General features: G+C 45.0%; 1 protein-coding gene and 1 non-coding gene across 2 annotated transcripts in view; one reads left to right on the top strand and one right to left on the bottom strand.

Annotated features, from left to right (window-relative positions):
* Positions 1-12786: 12786 nt before the first annotated feature.
* LOC118758944 (U6 spliceosomal RNA) lies at positions 12787-12897 on the top strand. Its single transcript, XR_004995893.1, has one exon. It is a non-coding gene; the product is annotated as a U6 spliceosomal RNA (small nuclear RNA).
* Positions 12898-17699: 4802 nt separating this feature from the next.
* PDIA5 (protein disulfide isomerase family A member 5) overlaps positions 17700-21565 on the bottom strand; it is an 83056-nt gene continuing 79190 nt past the window's right edge. The window contains exons 16-17 of the mRNA XM_004577843.3: positions 18177-18311; positions 17700-17927 (exon numbers count right to left, since the gene is read on the bottom strand). Coding sequence (XP_004577900.2) covers positions 17847-17927; positions 18177-18311 — 216 coding nt within the window. The 3' untranslated portion in view covers positions 17700-17846. The remainder of the gene's footprint in view (positions 17928-18176; positions 18312-21565) is intronic.

The raw sequence follows: 21565 nt of genomic DNA, 5'->3' as shown, positions 1-21565 counted from the left end.
TTCACGAGGAAGACAGGACTGGAAACAGAACGAACACAGCAATCACAACGACCAGCATGAGCATAAGCTGATTGGTGTGACGGATGGTGTCGGACTCTGTACTAGCAAACTCGCGCAAGAATCAGGCCTGGGATCATCTCAGATGAAGTTTCTTTGGAGATCCCTCCAACTGAACCGCTGATCTTAGAACCCCAACCATGAAGAGACTGTCAGCCAGTGGATTCTGAATAGGATTCATTGCGATTGGAACTGAGAGATTGGCAGCAATCCAGAACCGATGAACTATCAAAACTGTATGAGCAGGACACTCAGAGTGCGCCTCCCGTTGGGGATCTGGGATGGGTGGGAGGTTGGGTGGGGCTTTTCCCTTTGTTTTTTTCCCTGACCCCAGAGACAGGGTAAAATGATATTGATGTGGAAACAATGGTATTACCCACTTTCACCCTGTAGCCCTTGACACTTTGTTCCCTAATCAACTAAGTAAGATTATTAAAAAATAATTTAAAAAATAAAATAAATAAATAGGAGCACACAATGTGGCCTCTTGAGAACGACTTCTTCCACTCTGAGAGTTCAAAGTTCATCCATGCTGTAACATGTATCAGAACTTCATTTCACTGAATGAATTTCCTTGTACCTCATTGTGTTATGCCTTAGTCGGTTGTTGGACACTGTTACCACTCCGTGGCCATTATATATAATGAACCCAAGAACATATTGTACAAACTTTGTCTGAAATGAAAACCTATGTTTTCATTTCTGATAGGACACAACTGTTGGCTCATATGCTAACTCCACGTTTAACTTTTAGAGGAATGTGGCCAAACCACCTGGACCATTTTCCACTCCCACCAGCAGCGTACATGGATTCTGATTGTGCCGCATCCTTGCCAAAACTTTGCGTTTTTTTTTTTTTTTTTTTTTTTAGCCATGCTAGTTAGTGCTGTGAAGCATTTTACTGTGGTTTTGCTTGTATTTTCCTTGTGTCTATTGATATTGAGTATTTTTTTCATGTTCTTTTTAGGCTAGTTGCATGTACTGTTTGGAGAAATGTGGCTAGTTGCATGTACTGTTTGGAGAAATGTTGATTTAAAAAAATACGTATAAGTAGTAGAAATATATGCTTCTCAGTCCTAAAGCTTGGACATGCAAGATAAAAATACTACTAGGCTTGGTGTCTGGGGAAGACGACACTTTGCTTCCAAGATTAGTAAATTTTACTTAGAGGGGCGAGCCCAGTGGCTCAATAGGCTAATCCTCTACCTGTTAGCACTGGCATCCCATATGGGTGTCAGTTCATGTCCTGGCTGTTCCACTTCTTATCCAGCTTGCTATTTATAACCTGGAAAAGCAGCACAGGACGGCCCAAAGCTTTGGACCCTGCACCTGCATTGGAGACCCAGAAGAAGCTCCTGGCTCCTGGCTTTGGACTGGTTCAGCTCTGGCCACTACAGTCATTTGTAGAATGAACCAATGGATGGAAGATGTTTTTTCTGTCTCTGCTTCTCTCTATAAATCTGATCTGCCTTTCCAATTAAAAATTAATGCATATTTTTTAAAAGTTTACTTAAATCCTTTGTCTATATTTTAACAATTAGATTATTTTACTGATTGTTAGGTTCTAAGAGTTCTTTATATTTTCTGCATACAAGGTCCAGATCAGATAACTGATTTGTAAATATTTTCGTCCATCCAGTGGGTTATCATTTCACCTTCTTCATGGTGTTCTTTAAGGCAGAAAAGATTTTTAAATTGAAATCTAAATCATTTTTCCCCATTATTGCTTGTACTTTTGTTTCCCATCTAAGAAGATATGTCTTATTTCTAATAAAAATATTTTAAAACAAAAATCAGAGTGTAAGTAATGTATGGTGTCTGCATCTTCTACTCATATTTCATCAGCAGCATTTTCATTTGTAATTTACTAAAATTTTCCTCCAAAAGTTTACTTTGAGTTTAGGCAACCTAGCTTTACTAAGCCTTCAGAAATTTGGTGACATTAGGAAAAACTGGGAGCCCAGCGCTCTAGCCTGGCAGCTAAAAGTCCTTACCTTGTATGCACCTTGATCCCATATGGCACTGGTTCTAACCCCAACAGGCCTCACTTCCCATCCAGTTCCCTGCATGTGGCCTGGGAAAGCAGTCAAGGATGACCCAAGGCCTTGGGACCCTGCGTCCGCTTGGGAGACCTGAGAGAGACTCCCGGCTCCTGGCTTCAGATTGACTGAGCTCCGGCTGTTGTGGCCCCTCGGGGAGTAAATCAGTAGATGAAAGATATTCCTCTTTGTCTCTCCTCTTCTCTGTATATCTGATTTTCTAATAAAAAATAAAATAAATCTTTAAAAAAATTAAAAAACTAGAAAAATATTACCCTCACTTTCCCAAAACATATTCCAAAAAGTGAATCCCTATCCCCAATCAAACCATTGACTAATGTCTCCATTTAAAAAGCAACATAATCACATGCAAAAATGTAGAAAGGAGAGAAAAAGAACAAAAGTTTCTATACCCTGATCACACTAACAGCCTCATCATTATCTTTTCCATGTCTTTTCTTCTGGTATTTTAAGCATAAATTTAAAGAATTGCCTTCCTGTGGCACACATTTACACTCTGCTGTGAAGATTTAAATCACCCTAAGAGTTCTTCAACGTTTCTCCTTGGGTTTTGTAACTCATTTTTACCACCTGCAGAATATATCAAATGCATGTTTTATAATTTGCATATTCTTTGGATATTTTTCAGGGTCCTCTTCCTCCTCCTTTTTTTTTTCTATTATGAAAACACACAGATGAATAGTTTCTTGCTGGTAGCTTTTCCACATTTGGGATAATTTCCTTAGGAAACATTCTTAGCATCAGAATTGCAAAATTGAGAGATAACCTTTCTGCTCCTCTCAAGATACATGATCTGATTACTTTCTAAAAATGTTTGAATCTCTTTAAACTTCTAGTGGTGAGGATTGCTGACATGGCTTTGGGCACCATAATTGTGAATACACTTTACTGAGGTGAGCATTGGGATGCAGCGAGTTCAGTCGCCACGTGGGACACCTGCCTTCGATGCTGGAGAGCCTGGGATGGAGGCTTACCCCTGTTTATCACTCAGCTTCCTACTAATACACACTGAGAAGCAGCAAGTGACAGCCCAGGCACCGGGGTCCCTGTCACTACGTGGGACCTGGATTGAGTTCATGGATCCCAACTTCAGTTTGGTCCAGCCTTGGTTGTTGCAGGTATTTGAGGAGTGAACCGGTGGATGGAAGATCTCTCTCTTTTTGTTTCTCTTTCTTTGTCCTTTGCCATTTAATAATCAATCAATAAGTAAACCTTATAAAAATAATTTCCTACTTTAGAGCTGGCATTGTGGTACAGGAGATTAAGCTGCCATCTGAGGTGCTGGCATCCTATATGGCTGTCAGTTCGTGTCTTAGCTGCTTCCACTTTGATCCAACTCCCTGTTAATGCTTCTGGCTCCTTTTCCCCCCTCCCCATGTGGGAGACCTGAAGGAGGCTCCTGACCCCTATTTTCCACCTGACCTAGCACCAGCAGTCACAGCCATTTGGGGTATGAACTAGCAAACTAAGTTCTCTCTTTTTCTGTAACTGTTTCAGAAAAATAAATACATTTTTAAAAATTCTCTTAATTTGAATGGAGAAATTAAGTCTTATTATTTTAACTTGCATTTCGTGTGATGTCTTCTTAGGTTCTACTTCTCTCTCTCTTTTAAGATTTATTTATTTTTTTTGCAAAGTCAGTTATACAAAGAGGAAGACAGACAGAGAGGAAGATCTTCCATTCGATGATTCACTCCCCAAGTGAGCGCAATGGCCGGTGCTGTGCCGATCTGAAGCCAGGAATCAGGAACTTCCAGGTCTCCCACATGGGTGCAGGGTCCCAAGGCTTTGGGCCGTCCTCCACTGCTTTCCCAGGCCACAAGCAGGGAGCTGGATGGGAAATGGAGCTGCTGGGATTAGAACCGGCGTCCATGTGGGATCCTGGAGTGTTCAAGGCAAGGACTTAAGCACCAGACCACTGTGCCAGACCCATTTCTTTCTTTTTAAAGACCGCTTCAATCTGTTTATTTAAACGGCAGAGCAACAGAGAGAGAAAGGAAGAAAAAGTGACTAAGAAAGAAAGAGATGATTTATCCATTGGTTCATCCCCAAGTAGATTCAATGGCCATAGCTGGGCCAGATTGAAGCAAAAGCCTGAAGCTCTATTCAGGTCTCCCATGTGGATAACAGGGGCCCATGTGCTTGGACCGTCTTCTGCTGCTCTCTCAGGTTCAATTACAAGGAGCTGGAGTAGAAGCAAGGCAGCTAGGAATAAAACCAGTGTGAGATGACTGCGTTGAAGACGGTGGCTTAACCTACCATCTCACAACATCTGCCCACTAAACTTTTTTTTTTCTTTCTAAGTTTCTAGCTTGAGTTTCTTTTATTTATTGATGAACTTATGTTTCTATTTATTTATTTGGAAGGCAGATAGCTTCCATCAGCTGATTTTCTTTCCAAATGCCTGCAACAACCAAGGCTAGGTCAATCCAAAAGCAAAGAGAGAGCACTCCAGCCTAAATTTCTCACGTGAGTGGCAGGGACTCAGCTGCTGGGGCCATCACCCCTGCCTGCACTGTGCAGGAGCATCTCCTGCACCACGATGCTAGCCAGATCACCAGAACTGGGAGAAGAGCCTGAGGGATCCTCAGTCAGGCATCCCAGTACAAGATGTGACTGTGTCAAACGCTGTCTGATCCTCCAGGCCAAACTTCCACCTCTTGACTTTCTTTCAAGTTACTTCTTAGTGAGAGGAACAAGCAGTCCTATTGTATATTAAATACACACTTTTCTGTATCTCAGACACATAACGATATATTTGGGGGTGAGGGAGGATTCCATTACTGTCATTTACATGGTAAATGTATGTACCTTTGTCACAGAGCAGTGTATCTCCAGTAAAACACTTCCGGACCTGCTGAAACAGGGTCTGTAAACCCTCCTCCCAACATAGGAAGGGCAAGTGGGGTGAAAAGATAGATTAGAAAAAAATATATTCAAGCAGACAAGGTATTATTTTATGCTTTGATATTGCTCATGTTGAAGTGTTCTGGCCAAGTTCCCCTCACTTTGTAGATATCTTTTGGTGTGCAATTATTTTAAATATAGTCTATTATTTTAATTATCTCTAATTAAAACTACTTTTACATACCAATGTATATGCTATTTATAAAGGAGCTCTGAATTCCTTCCATTTACAACACAATCTCTAGTTCTGTTTAAAGTCATCTTCTATGTAGGCAAGAAGTCCCAAGGAGTTTCTGTAGATAGGCTGTGAATTTTAAAACTAACCCCCATTTTGATTTTATTGTGCTACAAAAATAGATGTGAAAAGCATTTTCACTAAGTATTCTGTGACTTCATTAAGTGCTTTTCTTTTATCTGATTATTCACCTGCTGCTCTGCATGAAGACTACCCACTGCTATTTCCTAGGGAGAAGAGGACTCACCACAGCCTAATCAGCATTATTATTCCATTACCCAGGCAGTCCTTGGAGACCATGAGGATATATCCTGCTATTTGTTGGTACGGTCAGTCATTACCACATGGAATTAATGCACAATGAAGTCAAGTCATGAATATCCTGATTCAAACACCTCACTTGAAAACCTAGTGTTATGAAAGCATTTGGGGAAATTATAACATATACTTTTTATTCACTCTATTCTGAAAGAGACCATATAAAGTTTGCAAAGGATATCCATTTACCTGTTGCTTGACTTCCACTTTTTTTCTTCCCTCACATGCTCATTGATTTATTATTAAGAGTGACTAGTGGTGGGCAGGATGCGATGAGGTAGTGTTGTGATTTTACAGGTTAATCTTCCTGTGGCGCTGGCATCCCATGAGGGCACCAGTTCAAGTCCAAGAGGTTCTACTTCAGATCCAGCTCCCTGCTAATGCACCTGGGCTAAACAGTGGAAGACGGTCCATGTACTCGGGCTCCTGCACTCAGGAGACCCAGATGAAGCTCCTGTTAATGACTTCAGTATGGCCTAGTCCTGGCCACTGTTGCCAACTGGGGACTGAACCAGTGGATAGAAGATCAACTTCTGTGTGTGTGTGTGTCTCTCCCTCTCTGTAACTTTACATCTCAAATAAAGACAGGAAAATTACCTAGCTTCCTGGTGTCTTATTTTCCTTGTCTGCAAAATGGGTATAACAATAACATCTGGGGCTATGGCTGTGCCATAATCGGTTAGGGCTTCACCTGTGGCGTCCATATTGCAATTTGGGTGCTGCTTCAAGTCTTGGCTGCTCCACTTCCAATCTAGTTTCCTGCTAATTGCCTGGGAAAGCAGCAGAAGATGGCTCAAGCACTTGGAACACTACACATACATGGGAGACCTAGAGGAGGCTACTGTCTGACTTTGAACTGGCCCAGCTTTGGCTGTTGTGGCCATTTGGAGAGTGAACCAGAGGATGGAAGATATTTCTCTCCCTCTCTCTATCTCTCACCTTCTTGCTGTACAATGTCTTTCAAATAAAAATAAATGATTATCTTTTTTTAAAATATATCTTTTTAAGAAAAGATTGATTTGGGACTCAATGAGGGTGGGTCTTTCAGTCTGTCACAGTGGGGGATAGCCCCGCTGACTCTCCCTGCTCCTCTTCTCCTCCGCCACATCCAGCTCTCCCTGGCTGAATGCACCTTCACCCCCCTGGCACCATCTTATCTTTCTCTCACCAAACTCCCTCATTCCTGCTCTACCTCCTCCTCCTTGATACCCTTCATTTGTCACCCCAGTCCTTTCTTTGAGTACCAGCAAATATCTAGTCACATCTTCAGCTGAATAGAATCTCATTTTTTTCTCAAGTCCAAGTCTCCATTCTTTTGTTTGCAGTAACATTTGTTATTTTAATTTTCATACATTATCAAAATAATTCATACCCAATATAATATATGAGGAAACACAAAAAGTAAAAGTAGAAAGAAATGGAGAATACTTGTTATTCCAACTTCCATTATCAAATTGTTATTGTATTTCCTTTAGGTCTTTTTTTTTTTTTTTTTTTTTTTTGCCATTAAGAACACCTTTAAATCAGGACCCTAGTAGACTCATTTTAATATTTTTATTGGAAAGTCAGATATAAAGAGAGGACAGACAGAGAGGAAGATCTTCCATCTGTTAATTCACTCCCCAAGTGGCAGCAATGGTTGGAGCTGCGCATATCTGAAGTCAGGAGCCTGGAGCCTCTTTTGTGTCTCCCACATGGATGCAGGGTTCCAAGGATTTGGGTCATTCATTAGTGTTTTCCCAGACCACAGGCAGGGAGCTGGATGGGAAGTGGGGCCGCCAGGATTAGAACTGGCTCTCATATGAGGACTTTAGCTACTAGACTACCATGCTGGGCCCAGTATTTAGCCTTTTCGTCTCATATTTCACCCAGAATATTTCACCTCTAATTATAAAGTAAGATTTTAAGCACACCACTGGAAAGAAACGTAATTGCTAAAAAAAAAAAGCCGGATGAAGAAAATTATATTTAGCCATAATTCTTATTCTGAGATGATTTTTGAATGTTTTGCTCAATTTCTGTGTTTTTCTATGTATGATTATCTTTAAAAACAGAATCATAATTAATATATATTTTATAAAACTTGAAATCCTACGTGAAATTTAGAACATTTACTCAACAAACATTCATGGAGAGTTATAGAGCAAAAGAGACAGAAAGAGAGAGAGAAAGAGAGAAATCGTCTATCTATTGGTTCACTTCCCAAATGGATGTTAACAGCCAGAACTGAACCAGGATGAAGTCAGGAGTGAAGAGCTTCTTCCGGGTCTCCCACATGGGTGCAGGGGCCCAAGCACTTGACACATCTTCTGTTGATTTCCAGGCACATGAACAGAGAACTGGATCAAAAGTGGAATGGCCAGGACTTGAACTGGTGCCCATTCGGGATGTTGGCATCCAGCTGGTGGCTCAACCAGTTGTGCCATAGCACTGGTCTTGGAGATGTAACTCTTAAAGGTCAGTGTTGACTGACAGCTTCTGGGAGATCAAACCCTGGTCACGGACGACTCCAGAAGTAGGTTTCCTTCACAGAACTTGGGACAGGTTTAGAGTTAGGAGACTCCAGGCATGTCAAGGTGAGGCTGCCAGTAGGGATGTGAGATGTAACTGAACATGTACAAGTGATCTTTATAGGCCACAGAAAATGCACATTATGCACACATTACATGGGTTTGAACTTTTTTTTTAAAAAAATGAAAATTATTGATTTGAGAGGCACAGAGACTGAAAAAACTCCCATCCACTGATTCACTCACTGCCCAGTGCCTACAGCAGCCTGAGCTGAACCAGGTCAAAGGCGGGAGTTGGGAACTCCATCTAGGTATCCTGTGGGGGTAGCAGGGACCCAAGTCCTTGAGCTGTCACCTGCTGCTGCCCACGATCTGCAGTAGAAGCAAGCTGGCATCTGTAACAGAGCTGGGACTCTAAGCCAGGGGACTGTGATGTGGGGTGCACCTGCTAGGTCAAATCACTCTGCTTCCTCCAACTTGTCTTTTCACTTCATTTTCCTTGAGGCTTTTGAATTGTCTTCATAGGACAGCTACACCCCAGATCCCAGCTGCCTCCATGTACATTAGAACAAATTCCTCCTTCCAACTCAGGCTGGTGTGCCTGCCTCCTCAAAGTCAACTCTCGGGGCTATTGCTATCAGTCATTTCCCTGCTGAAGACATCTCTTTCCCAGTGAGCTAGAGACTTCTAATTTGCGACATCTGCTCCCATTCAGATAAGCCTCTTGACGCTTTTGAATGTTGGCTTCTTAATTTAAACAATTTTGCAACCTAGACCAATTTCTTTTTTTTCTTTCTTCCTTTTATTAATTATATTTTTGACAATCTTCACATAATTAATTAGGGTAAAAAGGTTCAAGGGCTACAGGAAAGTGGGTAAGACTCTTATTTCCACATTGTTTCCTTCATGTATCTGAGGTAAAGGGGGATATTAAGGGAGAAGTCCCACCCACTCTCCCACCCACCCCAGATCCCTGATGTGGGGCATGCTCTGAGGGTCTTGGTCTTGCTCAAGTGGTTTTGATAGTTCAACAGTTATGAATTGCTGCTAATCTCGCCACTCCAAGCACGATGAGGTCGTTGAAGAATCCACTGATTGACATAGTCCATCTTAGAGTCTCCATTTGCTCCTAGACCAATTTCTGCAGATGGTGGAATATTGCAAGGCAATTGGGAGTTGGCAGGAGCAAAAGTCAGTGCATGCTGAAGCCTTAACATCCTGTGTAGGGGGGCAATTGCTCTGTGGAATCCCAGCTTAGAGCCCGGGTTGGACACTTAAAATTGCAACCCCTTTGGAAAGGATACTTTTCCTGGCTAATTCTTCTGGTTCCCACAAGCACAGGGGTGGAGTCGGTGTCACCTATCTGGCTGCCTTTGAGACTTTGAGCCAAGATCTTTTAGAAGCATGGGAACAATATTGCAGGGATCATGTGCATGGACTTTAAAAGAAATGTTTATTTGAAAATCAGAGTTACAGAGAGCAAGAGTTATGGATGGAGATCTTCCATTCATTGGTTTACTCCCCAGATGGCTGAAACAGCCAGGGCTGGGCCAGGTCGAAGTCAGGAGTCAGCAGCTTCATTCAGGTATCCCATGGGGTTTCAGGGTCCAAGCACTTGGGCCATCTTCTGCTTTCCCAGAAGCACTGTCAGAGAACTGAATTGGAAGCAGAGCAGCTGGGACATGAACTGGTGGCCAAATGGGATGTTAGTGTTATAAACAGTGGCTTTTATCCACCAGGCTACACTGCCAACCCCCATACATTTGGATTTTGCAGCTTCTTACTGAGTATTTTTTATAAACAATTCCTGAGAGAATTAAAGATAGTAAAATTAGCACCTTAATTATTTGAGCATAAAAATTTGATTTTTTAAAAATTATTCTATTTATTTGAAAAGGAGAGTTAGAAAGATGGAGAGACAGGGAGAGAGATCTTCTGTCTGCTGGTTCACTCCCCAAATGGCTGCTACAATAGCTGGGGATATTAAAAGCCAAAGCCAGGAGCCAGGGGTTTCCCCTGGATCTCCCATGTGGGTGGAGGGTCCCAAGCATTTGGAACATTAGCAAGGAGCTGAATCAGAAGCGAAGCAGTCAGGATTCTAGGATAGATTCCCCTATGGATGCTGGCATGAGAGGTGTTGGCCTTACCCAGTCTGCCACAGAACTGGCATCCCAATGTCTTTAGAGAATAAAATTGTTGGAGAAATCTCTTCCCTTCGATTTTCCAACTGATTCCAGCCTTACTTCTGTACATATAAACATATGATAGGCCCTTCAAAAAGCTCATGGAAATTTTTATCATGAAGAAACTATGCCTGGATTTAAAAGGGGCCAGAGTTTTGGCACAGTGGATTAAGAGGTTGCTTGCAGGGCTGGAGCCACAGCATAGCAAGTTAAGTCTTTGTTTGCATTTGGAGCTAGGATTCCATATGGGTTTTGGTCCTGGCTGTTCCACTTCCCATCCAGCTTCCTGCTTGTGGCCTGGCAAGGCAGTGGAGGACAGGTCAAAGCGTTGGGACCCTGCCACCTACATGGGAGCCCTGGAAGAAGCTCCTGGCTCCCAGATTGTTTCTGGCTATCGCATCCATTTGGGGGAGTGACCCAGTGGATAGCAGATTTCTCTGTATCTCATTCTCTCCCTGTAAACCTGCCTTTCAAATAAAAGCTAAATAAATCTCAAAAAAAAAAAAAAAAAAGAAATAAAATAAGAGGTCATTTACAATACCAGCATCCTATTTGCTCATTAGTCAGGCTTTGGCTGTTCCATTTCTAACCTAGCTCCCTACGAATGCACCTGGGAAAGCAGCAGAAGCTGGCCCAAGTACTTGGGCTCCATACACCCACGTGGGAGATCTGGGTAAAACTCCTGGTCCCTGGATCCAGCCTGGCCCAGTCCTGACCATTGTGGCCATTTGGGGAGTGAATCAGTGAATGGAAGGTCCCTCTCTCCATCTTTCATACTCTCCCTTTCAAATAAATCTTTAAAATCTTTTTAAAAAAAGTTTGGGCATCAAGATCAATTTATTTTTTAATCCCATTTTCTGCACTTTGTGGAGCCCCCAGGCATCTATGTAATCTCAGTGTTGTGCAGCCTGCCTGCAGCCTCTCCCCATGGTATCTCAGCAGGTAGAACAGCCTGTGGTTCTCCTGGAACACCAGAAGCTGCTGTTCTGGGGTGGGGCCCTGGGGCTTGCAGCTTTTAAATCTCCCCAGGTGGCTGCCACACAGGCGGGATTGAGAACCACTGCATCTGGGTGGGTAAGGACGGGTCAGGATGTTGGTTCTGTCTTTATCCAGAGAGAAGCTAGAAGCAGAAGCTAGATCTGCAGTTCCAGCAAATTCAGCCCCTTGGAGTTTCCAACTTCCTGTGGAAGAGATGCTCTGGGCGTCTCTTCCTCATTCTGCATGAGGGACATGGGGTTTGAGCCAGGCGGTACCTCTGTACCTTGTAGCTCAGGCTGTGACAGAAGGTCCTCTGCGTTGAAGTGGCCAGAGAACACCGCGTGGCCTGAGAGGCTGAGGAAGTTCCCCAAAATATGTTTCTGGACTTGGTGAGTGCAAGTGATCTGACTACTAGAGCAGAGCTGCTGGGAAGGCAGTAGTAGGGCCCAATGTACTTGGTGGATCATGAAGCATGGGAAGCAGCCAGGAGGGTGTGTGGAAAGAGAGGAATGGGGTGCACCTGGCAGCAGGTTCTGAGCACCCAGCGACTGGGGCCGCCAGCAGGAAGGTAGGGCAGTAAAGCAGCAGCTTTAATGAAGTCTGGAGACAAGCGCTGCTTGTGCGAGGCCAACTCTACAATCTCAGTGTATAAAAGAATGAGGTGAAACTGCACGACTTTCATTTCATGCTTCCTCCATTAAAGAAAGTGGTGACTAATGTGCTGAAAGAATCAAGTGGCCCTTGGTTGGGAGAAATGGAAAACCAAGTCAGGAGAGCTCAACTGGAAGAGTATGCAAAACCGCCAGGTCAACTCAAAACAAAACAAAACACAAAGCCAAGGAAACAAGAATAGAGAGACTAACAGCAGGGCATTAAGTACAGCATTCAAACACATTTTGAAATTTACTATATGTAAAAGTAGCATTTAGGCAAGATGAATTATTCAAAATGTTATAGGGGCAGGTGGTTTGCCAAAAAAAAAAAAAAAATTCTGTAGCCCAACTTCATTCTTAAATCAAAATAACTTTGAGGCTGTTTTAAAATACCAGGAAAAATACAAATTTATATATGACCTTGGAATGGAAAAATTTCCTGAAACTATATGCCTACATATGCATAGATATACATGTGTACAAGCTTACACACACAAAGCATATGGGAGACTCCAAATAACAGTGGTTATTCCTGGGGCATGAGACTGGAGGTCAAGTGCTGGTGTGGACACAATAGCTAAAGAAGCACTCTGCCTACATCCCATTTCAGTTAGCTTCCTGATAATGTGTAGGTGATGGCTCAAGGACTTTGGCCCTAGCCACCCCAGCTGGAGGCCCAGATGGAGACCGTACCTGTTGGCTTCAGCCAGGCTCATCCTTGGCTGTTGACACCATTTGGGGAGTGAAACAGTGAATGGAAGATCTTACTCTCTCTAACTCTCAAACAAATTAAATAAATAAGTTAAGGGTTTTTTTTTAAATAATCAGAGAACAAGAAAACCAGATGGTTTTTCTCTCTACACACACACACAAATGCATATTTTAGTGCCCACTTTGGCAGTACATATACTAAAATTGGAATGATACAGAGAAAATTAATTAGCATGGCCCCTGAGCAAGGATGAAATGCAAATTAGTGAGCATTCCATATTTTTTGGAGCATGCCCCAAGTTGGGATGGGTGGGAGGCTGGGTGGGGCTTCTCCCTTTATCTCCCCCCTTACCCCAGATATAGAAAAAAAATGTGGAAACAATGATCTTACCCACTGTCCTGTAGCCCTTGACCCTTTGTGCCCTAAACAACCATGTAAAGATTATCAAAATAAAATAATTACAAAGATGCATATTTTACATATTACATACCTATGTATTTGTTAGCTATTATTTTTTTGAACAGAGATATCCAGGATAAAAATAAACAGATTAAGAACTTGAAGGAAATCACTTGCTTGTTGTAGTTACAATGCCAAGGTATCTAGCTCAGATTACAGCAAGGGTCCTGAAGGAACAGCTCACTCACAGTACAGGAAAGGGAAGGCTTCATTGAGCAGGTGTGATTCTGACAGAAGGGAAGCAGCCACCCTCTCAACAAAGCATGTGACCTCGACTTCTGCTGTATCCATTAGGAGGGCTAAGAATCACAAGTTGGACACTGGAATAGTTCTCTGGCTCAGGATTTTGCTGGATAGCTGTTCAAGGATGTTAGCCGATGGGCTAATGGGACTTTTCTACAGGTCAGCTACAGGGTTCTAGCCTGAATATTATGCAGGACTTCTTGATGTGAGTTTAGATATGACAAAAACACATGGTTTAGGGCCAGCAGTGTGGCACAGTGGATTAAGCTGCCACCTATGACACTGGATGCCAGTTTGAGTCCCTGATGTTTTACTATCCATCTATCTCCTTGCTAATGCAACAGGGAAAGCACCAGAAGATGGCCTAAGTATTTGGCCTCTGTCACCTACATGGGACATCCACACCGAGTTCCAGGCTCTTGGTTTCAGCTTGGTCCATTTGGGGAATGACCCAGGAGACTGAAAAATCTCTATCTCTCTTTCTCTGCCTTTTAAATAAATAAATTCTTTTTTTAAAAAATACTTGTTTTATGAAAGAAATATGTTGGACTTTATCAAGATTTTAAAATTGTGCTCTTTGTTAGTGTTGTGGCACTGTGGGTTAAGCCACCTGTAACACACGTTTTATATAATCAGTGGTTCTATTCTTGGGCTACTCTGCTTCCAATCCAGTTCCCTGCTGATGTGCCTGGGCCTCTGCACCCATATGGGAGACACAGATGAAGCTCTTGGCTCCTGGTTTTGGCCTTGCCCAGTCTTTGCTGTTGCAGCCTTTTTTAGGGTGGGGAAGGGGTGAGGATGAACTAGTGGATGGAAGATCTCTCTCCCTCTCTATCCTTCTCTGTAACTGTGCTTCTCAAATAACATTAGTAAGTCTTTTTTTAATTTAAAAAATTTGTTTTGTGAAAGAGCTTACTAAGGGGATGAAAAATCAAGCAATAGAAGGGGAGAAAATATTTATCAATCACATAGCTGACAATGGCTGAGTGTCTAGATTATATAAAGAACCCTCAAGATTCAACATAACAACATGGGCAAGAGACACGAAGTCATACTTCACCAAAAAGGATGTACAGATGGCAAATAAGAATGTGAGAAAATGCTCAGTGTCACTAACCATAACCTAGGGGAATGTAAATTAACATGCCACTGCACACCTTTCAGAACAGTTAAATTAAAAAGAGTAGTGACAATAACAAATGCTTGTGAGAAATTGGACCTCATGCCTTGCTGGTGAGAATATGAATGGTACAAAAAAGCTTGGTAGTTTCCTTCAAAACTAAACACAGTCATACTCCCAGGCATTTATCCAACAGAAATGAAAGCTTACATCTATGCAAAAGGCTTTACTCAGAACGGTGTTGTGGTGCAACATGTTAAGCCACCACTTGCCTTGCCAGCTCTCCACACTGGAGTGCTCGTTCGAGTCGCAGCTGCTCTACTCCTGATCTGGCTCTATGCTCATGAAGCTGGGAAAGCAGTGGATGATGTGGCTCAAGTTGAGCCCCTGACATTTATGTGGAAGATCCAGGTAGAGCTCCTGTCTCCTGGACTTGCCAGGGCCTAGCTCTGGCTGTCAGTGTCAGTGGTGAATCCGATCAGCAGATGGAAGATTCTCTGTCTCTCCTTTTCCTGGTCTCTCTTTCTTTGTCGTTCTGCCTTTGAAATCTATGTACACAAATAACAGTAATGAATATATATATATATATATATATATTTAAAGATTTATTCATTTTATTACAGCCAGATATACACAGAGGAGGAGAGACAGAGAGGAAGATCTTCCGTCCGATGACTCACTCCCCAAGTGAGCCGCAACGGGCCGATGCGCGCTGATCCGAAGCCGGGAACCTGGAACCTCTTCCGGGTCTCCCACATGGGTGCAGGGTCCCAATGCATCGGGCTGTCCTCAACTGCTTTCCCAGGCCACAAGCAGGGAGCTGGATGGGAAGTGGAGCTGCCGGGATTAGAACCGTCGCCCATCTGGGATCCCGGCTTTCAAGGCGAGGACTTTAGCAGCTAGGCCACGCCGCCGGGCCCATGTCTATATATTTTTAGTAACTTCATGTGTAAAGGCCTTGGATTGGAAACCACCAAAATACCTTTTAATGGAGGAAATGGTTATGCAAACCACGGCACATCTATACCATGCAATACTTCTCTGCAATAAAAAGGACAAATAATTGATTCTTGCAACAACTTGGATGCCTCGTGACAGATGCCAGTCTTGAAGATTCCATGTTGCATGACTCCATTTGTATTCCCTAGTAATAAAATTACAGTGGTGGAAAATAGGATAGTGGCTCTCATGGCTCAGGGGAGAGGAGAGATTGGGGGTGACCAGAAAGGGGCAGCCTTGGAGAAACTTTGTGGTGAAGGATTAGATTTACATTTGATGGCAGTGGTAGTTATGCTGGTCTATGTGTATGGTAAATAGCAGACACATGGACCCTCAAATATCCAAAACAATCTTGAAGATCCAAGTTGGAGGACTCATACTTTCTGACTTCAAAACCTTCTACAGGGGTGAGCATAGTGGTGCTGCAGGTTAAGTCACAGCTAGGAGTGCCTGGATCCTATACTGCAGAGCCAACAGGAGTCCTAGCTACTCCACTTGCTAGCCAGCTTCCTGCTGATGCATTCTGGGAAGCAACAGAAGATGGTCCAAGTCTTTGGGCCCCTTCATCCACATGGGAGACCCAGAAGAAACTCCAGCCTCCTGGTTTCAGCCTGGCTCAGTCCCAGTCATTGCGGCTACTTGGGAAAATGAACCAGCTGCCGAAAGATCTCTTTCTGTTACTCTACCCTTCAAATATATAAACCTTAAGAAAATGAAACAGAATCACTTATATTCCAGCAATTTCATTTTCAAAATAATTGGAAGGAGGCTATCAGCGGGGCTATTTCTACACTCACATGCCTAACATGTCAAACACTCATGATAGTCAAACACTGAAAATGATCCAGATGTCCACCCATGGACAAACAGACCAAGACATGACACCTTCATACGACACAGCATTCAGCCTTACAAAGCAACAAAAATCTAATTCACCCTGCACATGGGTGGCTGGTCCTTGTAAACACCGCCCTAGGATAAGTATGCCAGATATAGAAGGACAAATGCTGTAAGATTTCTCTGACCTGAGACTCCCAGAATACAATATATAGAGACCCAAAGTAGAGTGTTACCATTAAGGACTAAGACAGGAGGAGAACGGAGGATTATTCTTTATGAGACATAGGGTTTAGATTTGGGATGATGAGGAGTGATGTTGGTCATTTAGCAAGCCTAAAGGTCCTCGATGCCAACAAATGGGATGCCTAAGAAGGGTTAGCACTCTTGACAGCCACTCTCAAGGGTGCCTTGTGGAAAGGGGTACCTACCCCTCAGGGAAGGTATACATGATACCTTGGTTCTGGTGTAAAACTCACCTGACAGGAGCTCAGGAGAAGTGTGGTGGTTTGAGCTCAGAGGGAAAGAAAAGCGGCTGAATCAACAGTAGGTGAACTGGGAGTGCTGGAGACCAGCACTGAGCATGCCTTCAAAGCTCTGCTTTCACTTATTGCACTGTGGCACCATGGTCTTTGCAATTTTCCCAGGGACCTGAGGCTCAGAGGGGCTTGGTCCCCCTCTCCTCCCAGGTGCGCACCAGCAGGGAATACTGCAGCTGCTCCAGGAAGGCAGTGCTGGACCTGCAGGCCACACCCCTCTGAGTCATTGGAATCCAAGCCTGGTTCTGCTTCTCTTTCCAGGACAGGACCATGGATGGAGAAATTGTCACTGAGCAAACACGTCACCTGGGTGCAAGTCATGCAGGGACTGCAGAAGGCAAAGGAGGTCAGGAAAGAGATGTCCACAGGCAGGAAGTGGAGCGGGGTGCCCAGAATGTGCTGGGGCCGCTTATAGGCTTCATTCTGCAGCAGGCATTCCTTCCTCCTTCCCAGGCAGTGGGCACTGTGAGTAGCCAGGGCATGGGTCCCCTTCCCTACTCCTGCCACTCTTTAACTATCTCTAAAGAGGGGTGGGAGAGAGGGAGGATGAGAAGATAGAGAAGTAATTCAATGAGCTGCAGGAACACCCCCAGTGGACTTGGCAATGACTCAGGGCAGCCCATGCTTGCTTACGGTTTATCAGCGCCTCAGCTTCCCAACACCTTCATATCCAGTCACTTCCCAGAGGAAACTTGGTGGTCCACACCCCTGATCCTGCTCTAGTGGCTGGGAGGTGGAGATAGCACCCAGGGCCATCAACCATGCCAGGGAGCTACCTCCTGCAGCTGGGGCTCCTCCCCCTCCTGGGAGAGGGCTTGAGAGGAGGGAAGAGGTGAGGAACCATCCTTGCTGGTACAGGTGCACCGTGACAAGAAGCCATGCCGCCAAGTAACAGGTTTCATTTTATTTCAAAATTGTACAAAACGGCCACAAGTGGCTATAAAAAAGGTTGTCCTTGGAACATATGGTAATTCAGAAAGAACAACGAATTGGTATCATTCACAGTGTGATGGAAAAATTTTCCAGGAGACAGCCGTCACAGCTCCTCCTTCCGTTTCCCTCGTTTCTGCAGATCTCCCTCTCGGAGGTTTCGAATGAAATCAGTAAATCCTGATTCCTGCAAGGCAAGAGAGGGCGCATGAGCAACAGCTTGAGTCTGCATCATAGGTATGCTCCTTCCCTCACTGAGTGTCACCCCTGCAGAGAGGTGGGCAGAACTGGCCAGGCTGCCTGAGGGTGCACACGGGAAAGCTCTCGGCACCCAGGACCCTGGGGACAGCTCCTCAGGCAGGACTCAGTGAGGAGAGCACACTGTGGGAGCTCATGCAAGGAGTTGTGGGCAGGCGGGCAGCCTCTCCCGACTCACCGTCCGATCGCTGTCGTACTTCTCGGCAAACTTGCCATAGTGGTAGTAGTGGAAAGTAGGGTAGGCCTTGACAGCCTCCTGCTGGCACAGGTCCTGGTTCCGGTCTCTGACACAGTCCACGGCAGCGCAGGCGATCTGGGGGTGGGGTGGTGTAAGGGTAGGTCAGCACAAACATCTGCTGGTGAGGGCGGGCTTGTGCCAAGAAGCAGGGGAAGGGCTTTGAAGTTGGGCTCCCCAGGTGCAAAACTTGGTGTGTTTGCTGCACATTAAGACTTCAGGAACACCGCGATTGGCACTGTGGCACAGCACACAAAGCTGTCAACTGCAATGCTGGTGTTCCATATGGGTGTTGGTTTGAGTCTTGGCTTTTCCACTTCCAATCTAACTCCCCGCTAATACTCCTGGGAAGGCAGAGGAGGATGGCCAAGTGCTTGGACCCCTGTAACACAGGTGGGAGACCCAGAAGAAGCCCCTGGCTTCAGTCTACCCAGTCCTGGCTGTTGTGGTCATTTTGGGTATGAACCAGTGGATAGGAAGTCTCCCCTCTATGTGTGCATGTTTCCCTCTCTGTAATTCTTCAAATAAATAAATATTTTTTTTTCTAAAGACTTAAGGAAAATTACCTAACTCCTGGTGCCTTGCTTTTCTTGGCTGTAAAATAGGTATAACAATAACATTTAGAGCTGGTGCTGTGGTAGAGTGGGTTAGGCCTCGCCTGTGGCATCAGCATGCCATACGACCGACGGTTGAAGTCCCAGCTGTTCCACTTCCAATCCAGCTTCCTGACAACGGCCTAGGAAGGCAGTGGAGAATGGTCCAAGTGCATGGGCTGCTGCACTCATATGGATGACCTAGAGGAGGCCCCCAGTTTCAGATCAGCCCAGTTCCAACCATTGTGGCCATCTGGAGAGTCAACCAGCAGACAGAAGGAAATATCTCTTTTTTCTCTCTCTCTCTGTAACTCTGCCTTTCAGATGACACTGAGTGCATTCAGAGTAGTTTGGCTGTAGACTAACTCAATCATTCAAATAAAAATGAATAAACATCCAGGTTACTGCGTTATTCTGAAGACCAAGCACAAAAATTTAGGTGTTGGTTGTCGGAGCGGGGAGCAATCAGCACAGAACCTGGCATGATAAGATTAGTGGTTGGTAAATGCCAGTTGCTAATCTAGTTAGTCTAACCGACCCCCAGTCAGGTGGCTTCCCCAGGAGTTCAAAGAATGTGGGCAAGATGTCGGCCAAATATAAAACAGGCAGACCTGTATGATGTGCAGGAATCAGAGGAGCAGGTGCACTGTGCATCACATGCACGGAGGCAAGTCCAGGGAGGAGGAGAGCGCAGGGCAGTCCCCTCCAGACTCCCAGAGGGAGTTCAGAATGGCAGGGGCAATCCTAGCACTCAGTCAGCAAGGGGTGCCCAACTGACCACAGGCTGTTTCTTGCGTGTCTCCCAAACCCCACGTCTTGGGTAGCCTTTCCTTGTTTGTTGTTCTTTGATAAGAAGAGGGCATGATGCAGAAATGGGGCAGGGGAAAGGGTCAGTTCCGGCAAAGTGTTAGGCAGGAGGCGAAGGGTAGATTCCGATGAGTGGAAACCTTGGCAGCAGATCGGCTGCAGGCTGGGCCCGTTCTAGATGCCAAGGGTACAGAGGTGCCCTTGGCCAAGCCATCATCGAGCACTACCATATAATGCATGAGCTCACTGAGGGCCCAACGAAGAAGTGAGATGAGATTTGGGATGGCAATGCAAAACTGCTGAATCTCCAGGGGTCACAGCATTTTGGATACCAGTTATTTCCATTTAGACGAAAATTCTATTTCCAGATAGGAGAGCTTGGCAGACCACCTAGGACCAAAACTCAATGAGCAGGCTGCTGCCCTGGGAGCAGTCGGAGAGAGGAATGAGGTACACCTGCTCCTGAGTGACCAGCACAGTCACTCTGCCATCCATCACCCTCATGTTTCCCTCTCGCTCCCGGGGCACAGGCTGTGTGAATGTGCATGGTGGAGTTTGCAAACTTGCCGCATGCCAGTCGGAGTTGGCTCTCAGTCCTGCTCTATTTGGCCCACTCAGAATAAAAAAAAATTGCTGCTGCCAACATAGAAAGGGAGCCAGATTTAATATAAAAACTTGGCTCTCCTGCTTGTCTTCCAGAGTCAGGGGATTGGATGGCATTTACTCCCTGGAGTGACAACCGGCTGCAGGAGAGAAGCATCTGTCTCTTCGAGGCAGGGTAAGCACCCACATGCAGCACAGCTCACTCGGGGCAGCAGGCTGCTCCGTACAGCTCCTGAGGGCCCTGGCTCACCCTCCAGGACACTTTGGGAGTGCTCCCCTGGGTCTGGGTGTCCTGCATAGCCGGCAGCTGTGGCCTGCTGTGTCCAGCCCTGGGCCAGCGGCTGCTGCTTATCCACCATGCTGGGAAATGTTTGATGTGCACTGCCTCGGGTTGGGGCTCTCTCTGCATCTGCTTTAAATTATGAATATAATTTGTAGACATGCCCTGCAGCTGTTGGAAATGTAATGTGTGATTTTATAAATCTGCAAAATTAAAAAAACATCCTCCTTCTGAATCACCTAAACTAGCCAACAGCCCTATCTATGGAATGCAACTTTCGGCTACAGAGGGCATGCGTGCTCCACTCCTCCCATGGGAAATTGGGCCCATATGTCCTGCCACAGGGGAGTGCCTCAGACTCCTGGGAAAGAAGCCAGTTCATGCACCTGTGTTCCACTCTCCCCAGTTCTATCTGAATGTTCACCATTCACACCCATTCCAGACCTGCACTAACCCTACCGCACAAACACTACAACTTCTGCCTGTGTCCTGCAGCAGCTGGCATGAATTCTTGGAGCACGTGCCTTCAGTGCTTGGCCTAGCACTTGTCACAGCACCTGCAACTGTCAGCCTGAGAGTTTTCTTCCAGCCACAAGATTCATGTAAAGGCTAGTGACCGGGGAAGGTCAAGGACAGGGACCCTGGTGAAAGCTGAACCTGTTACTCACAGTCATCTACCTCTCACACACCTGCTGGGTCCTTTTCCTTTCTTGTCTTACTTCCTTGATACCCTCTGGCGCCACTGCCTGCATGTGAGACCCCAGAGCAGAGGCTGTCTTCTAGGAAGGGCTCAGACTCAGCCAGGATCTGCATATCCAATAGGATTTGGTCACACATGAAGACAATGTCCTTCCACACCATCCATGGCCAGCACCAAGGTCAGCTCTTAGAGATCACTGATTTCTGGAAACACATCCCAGAGTTGCAGAGTGGTGCCCCTGCGATTGGTGCATTGTTTTGATGCTGCCGCTCCTTCCGGCTGAAGAGCTTGGGGCTGATCACCTATGCTCTCTGAGAGCCAGAAATAGGTGACTGTCCCCTCCTGTAGC

Source organism: Ochotona princeps, chromosome 3 (genome assembly GCF_030435755.1).
Source record: "Ochotona princeps isolate mOchPri1 chromosome 3, mOchPri1.hap1, whole genome shotgun sequence".
NCBI lineage: Eukaryota > Metazoa > Chordata > Mammalia > Lagomorpha > Ochotonidae > Ochotona > Ochotona princeps.
This window is presented reverse-complemented; position numbering and strand designations above follow the sequence as displayed.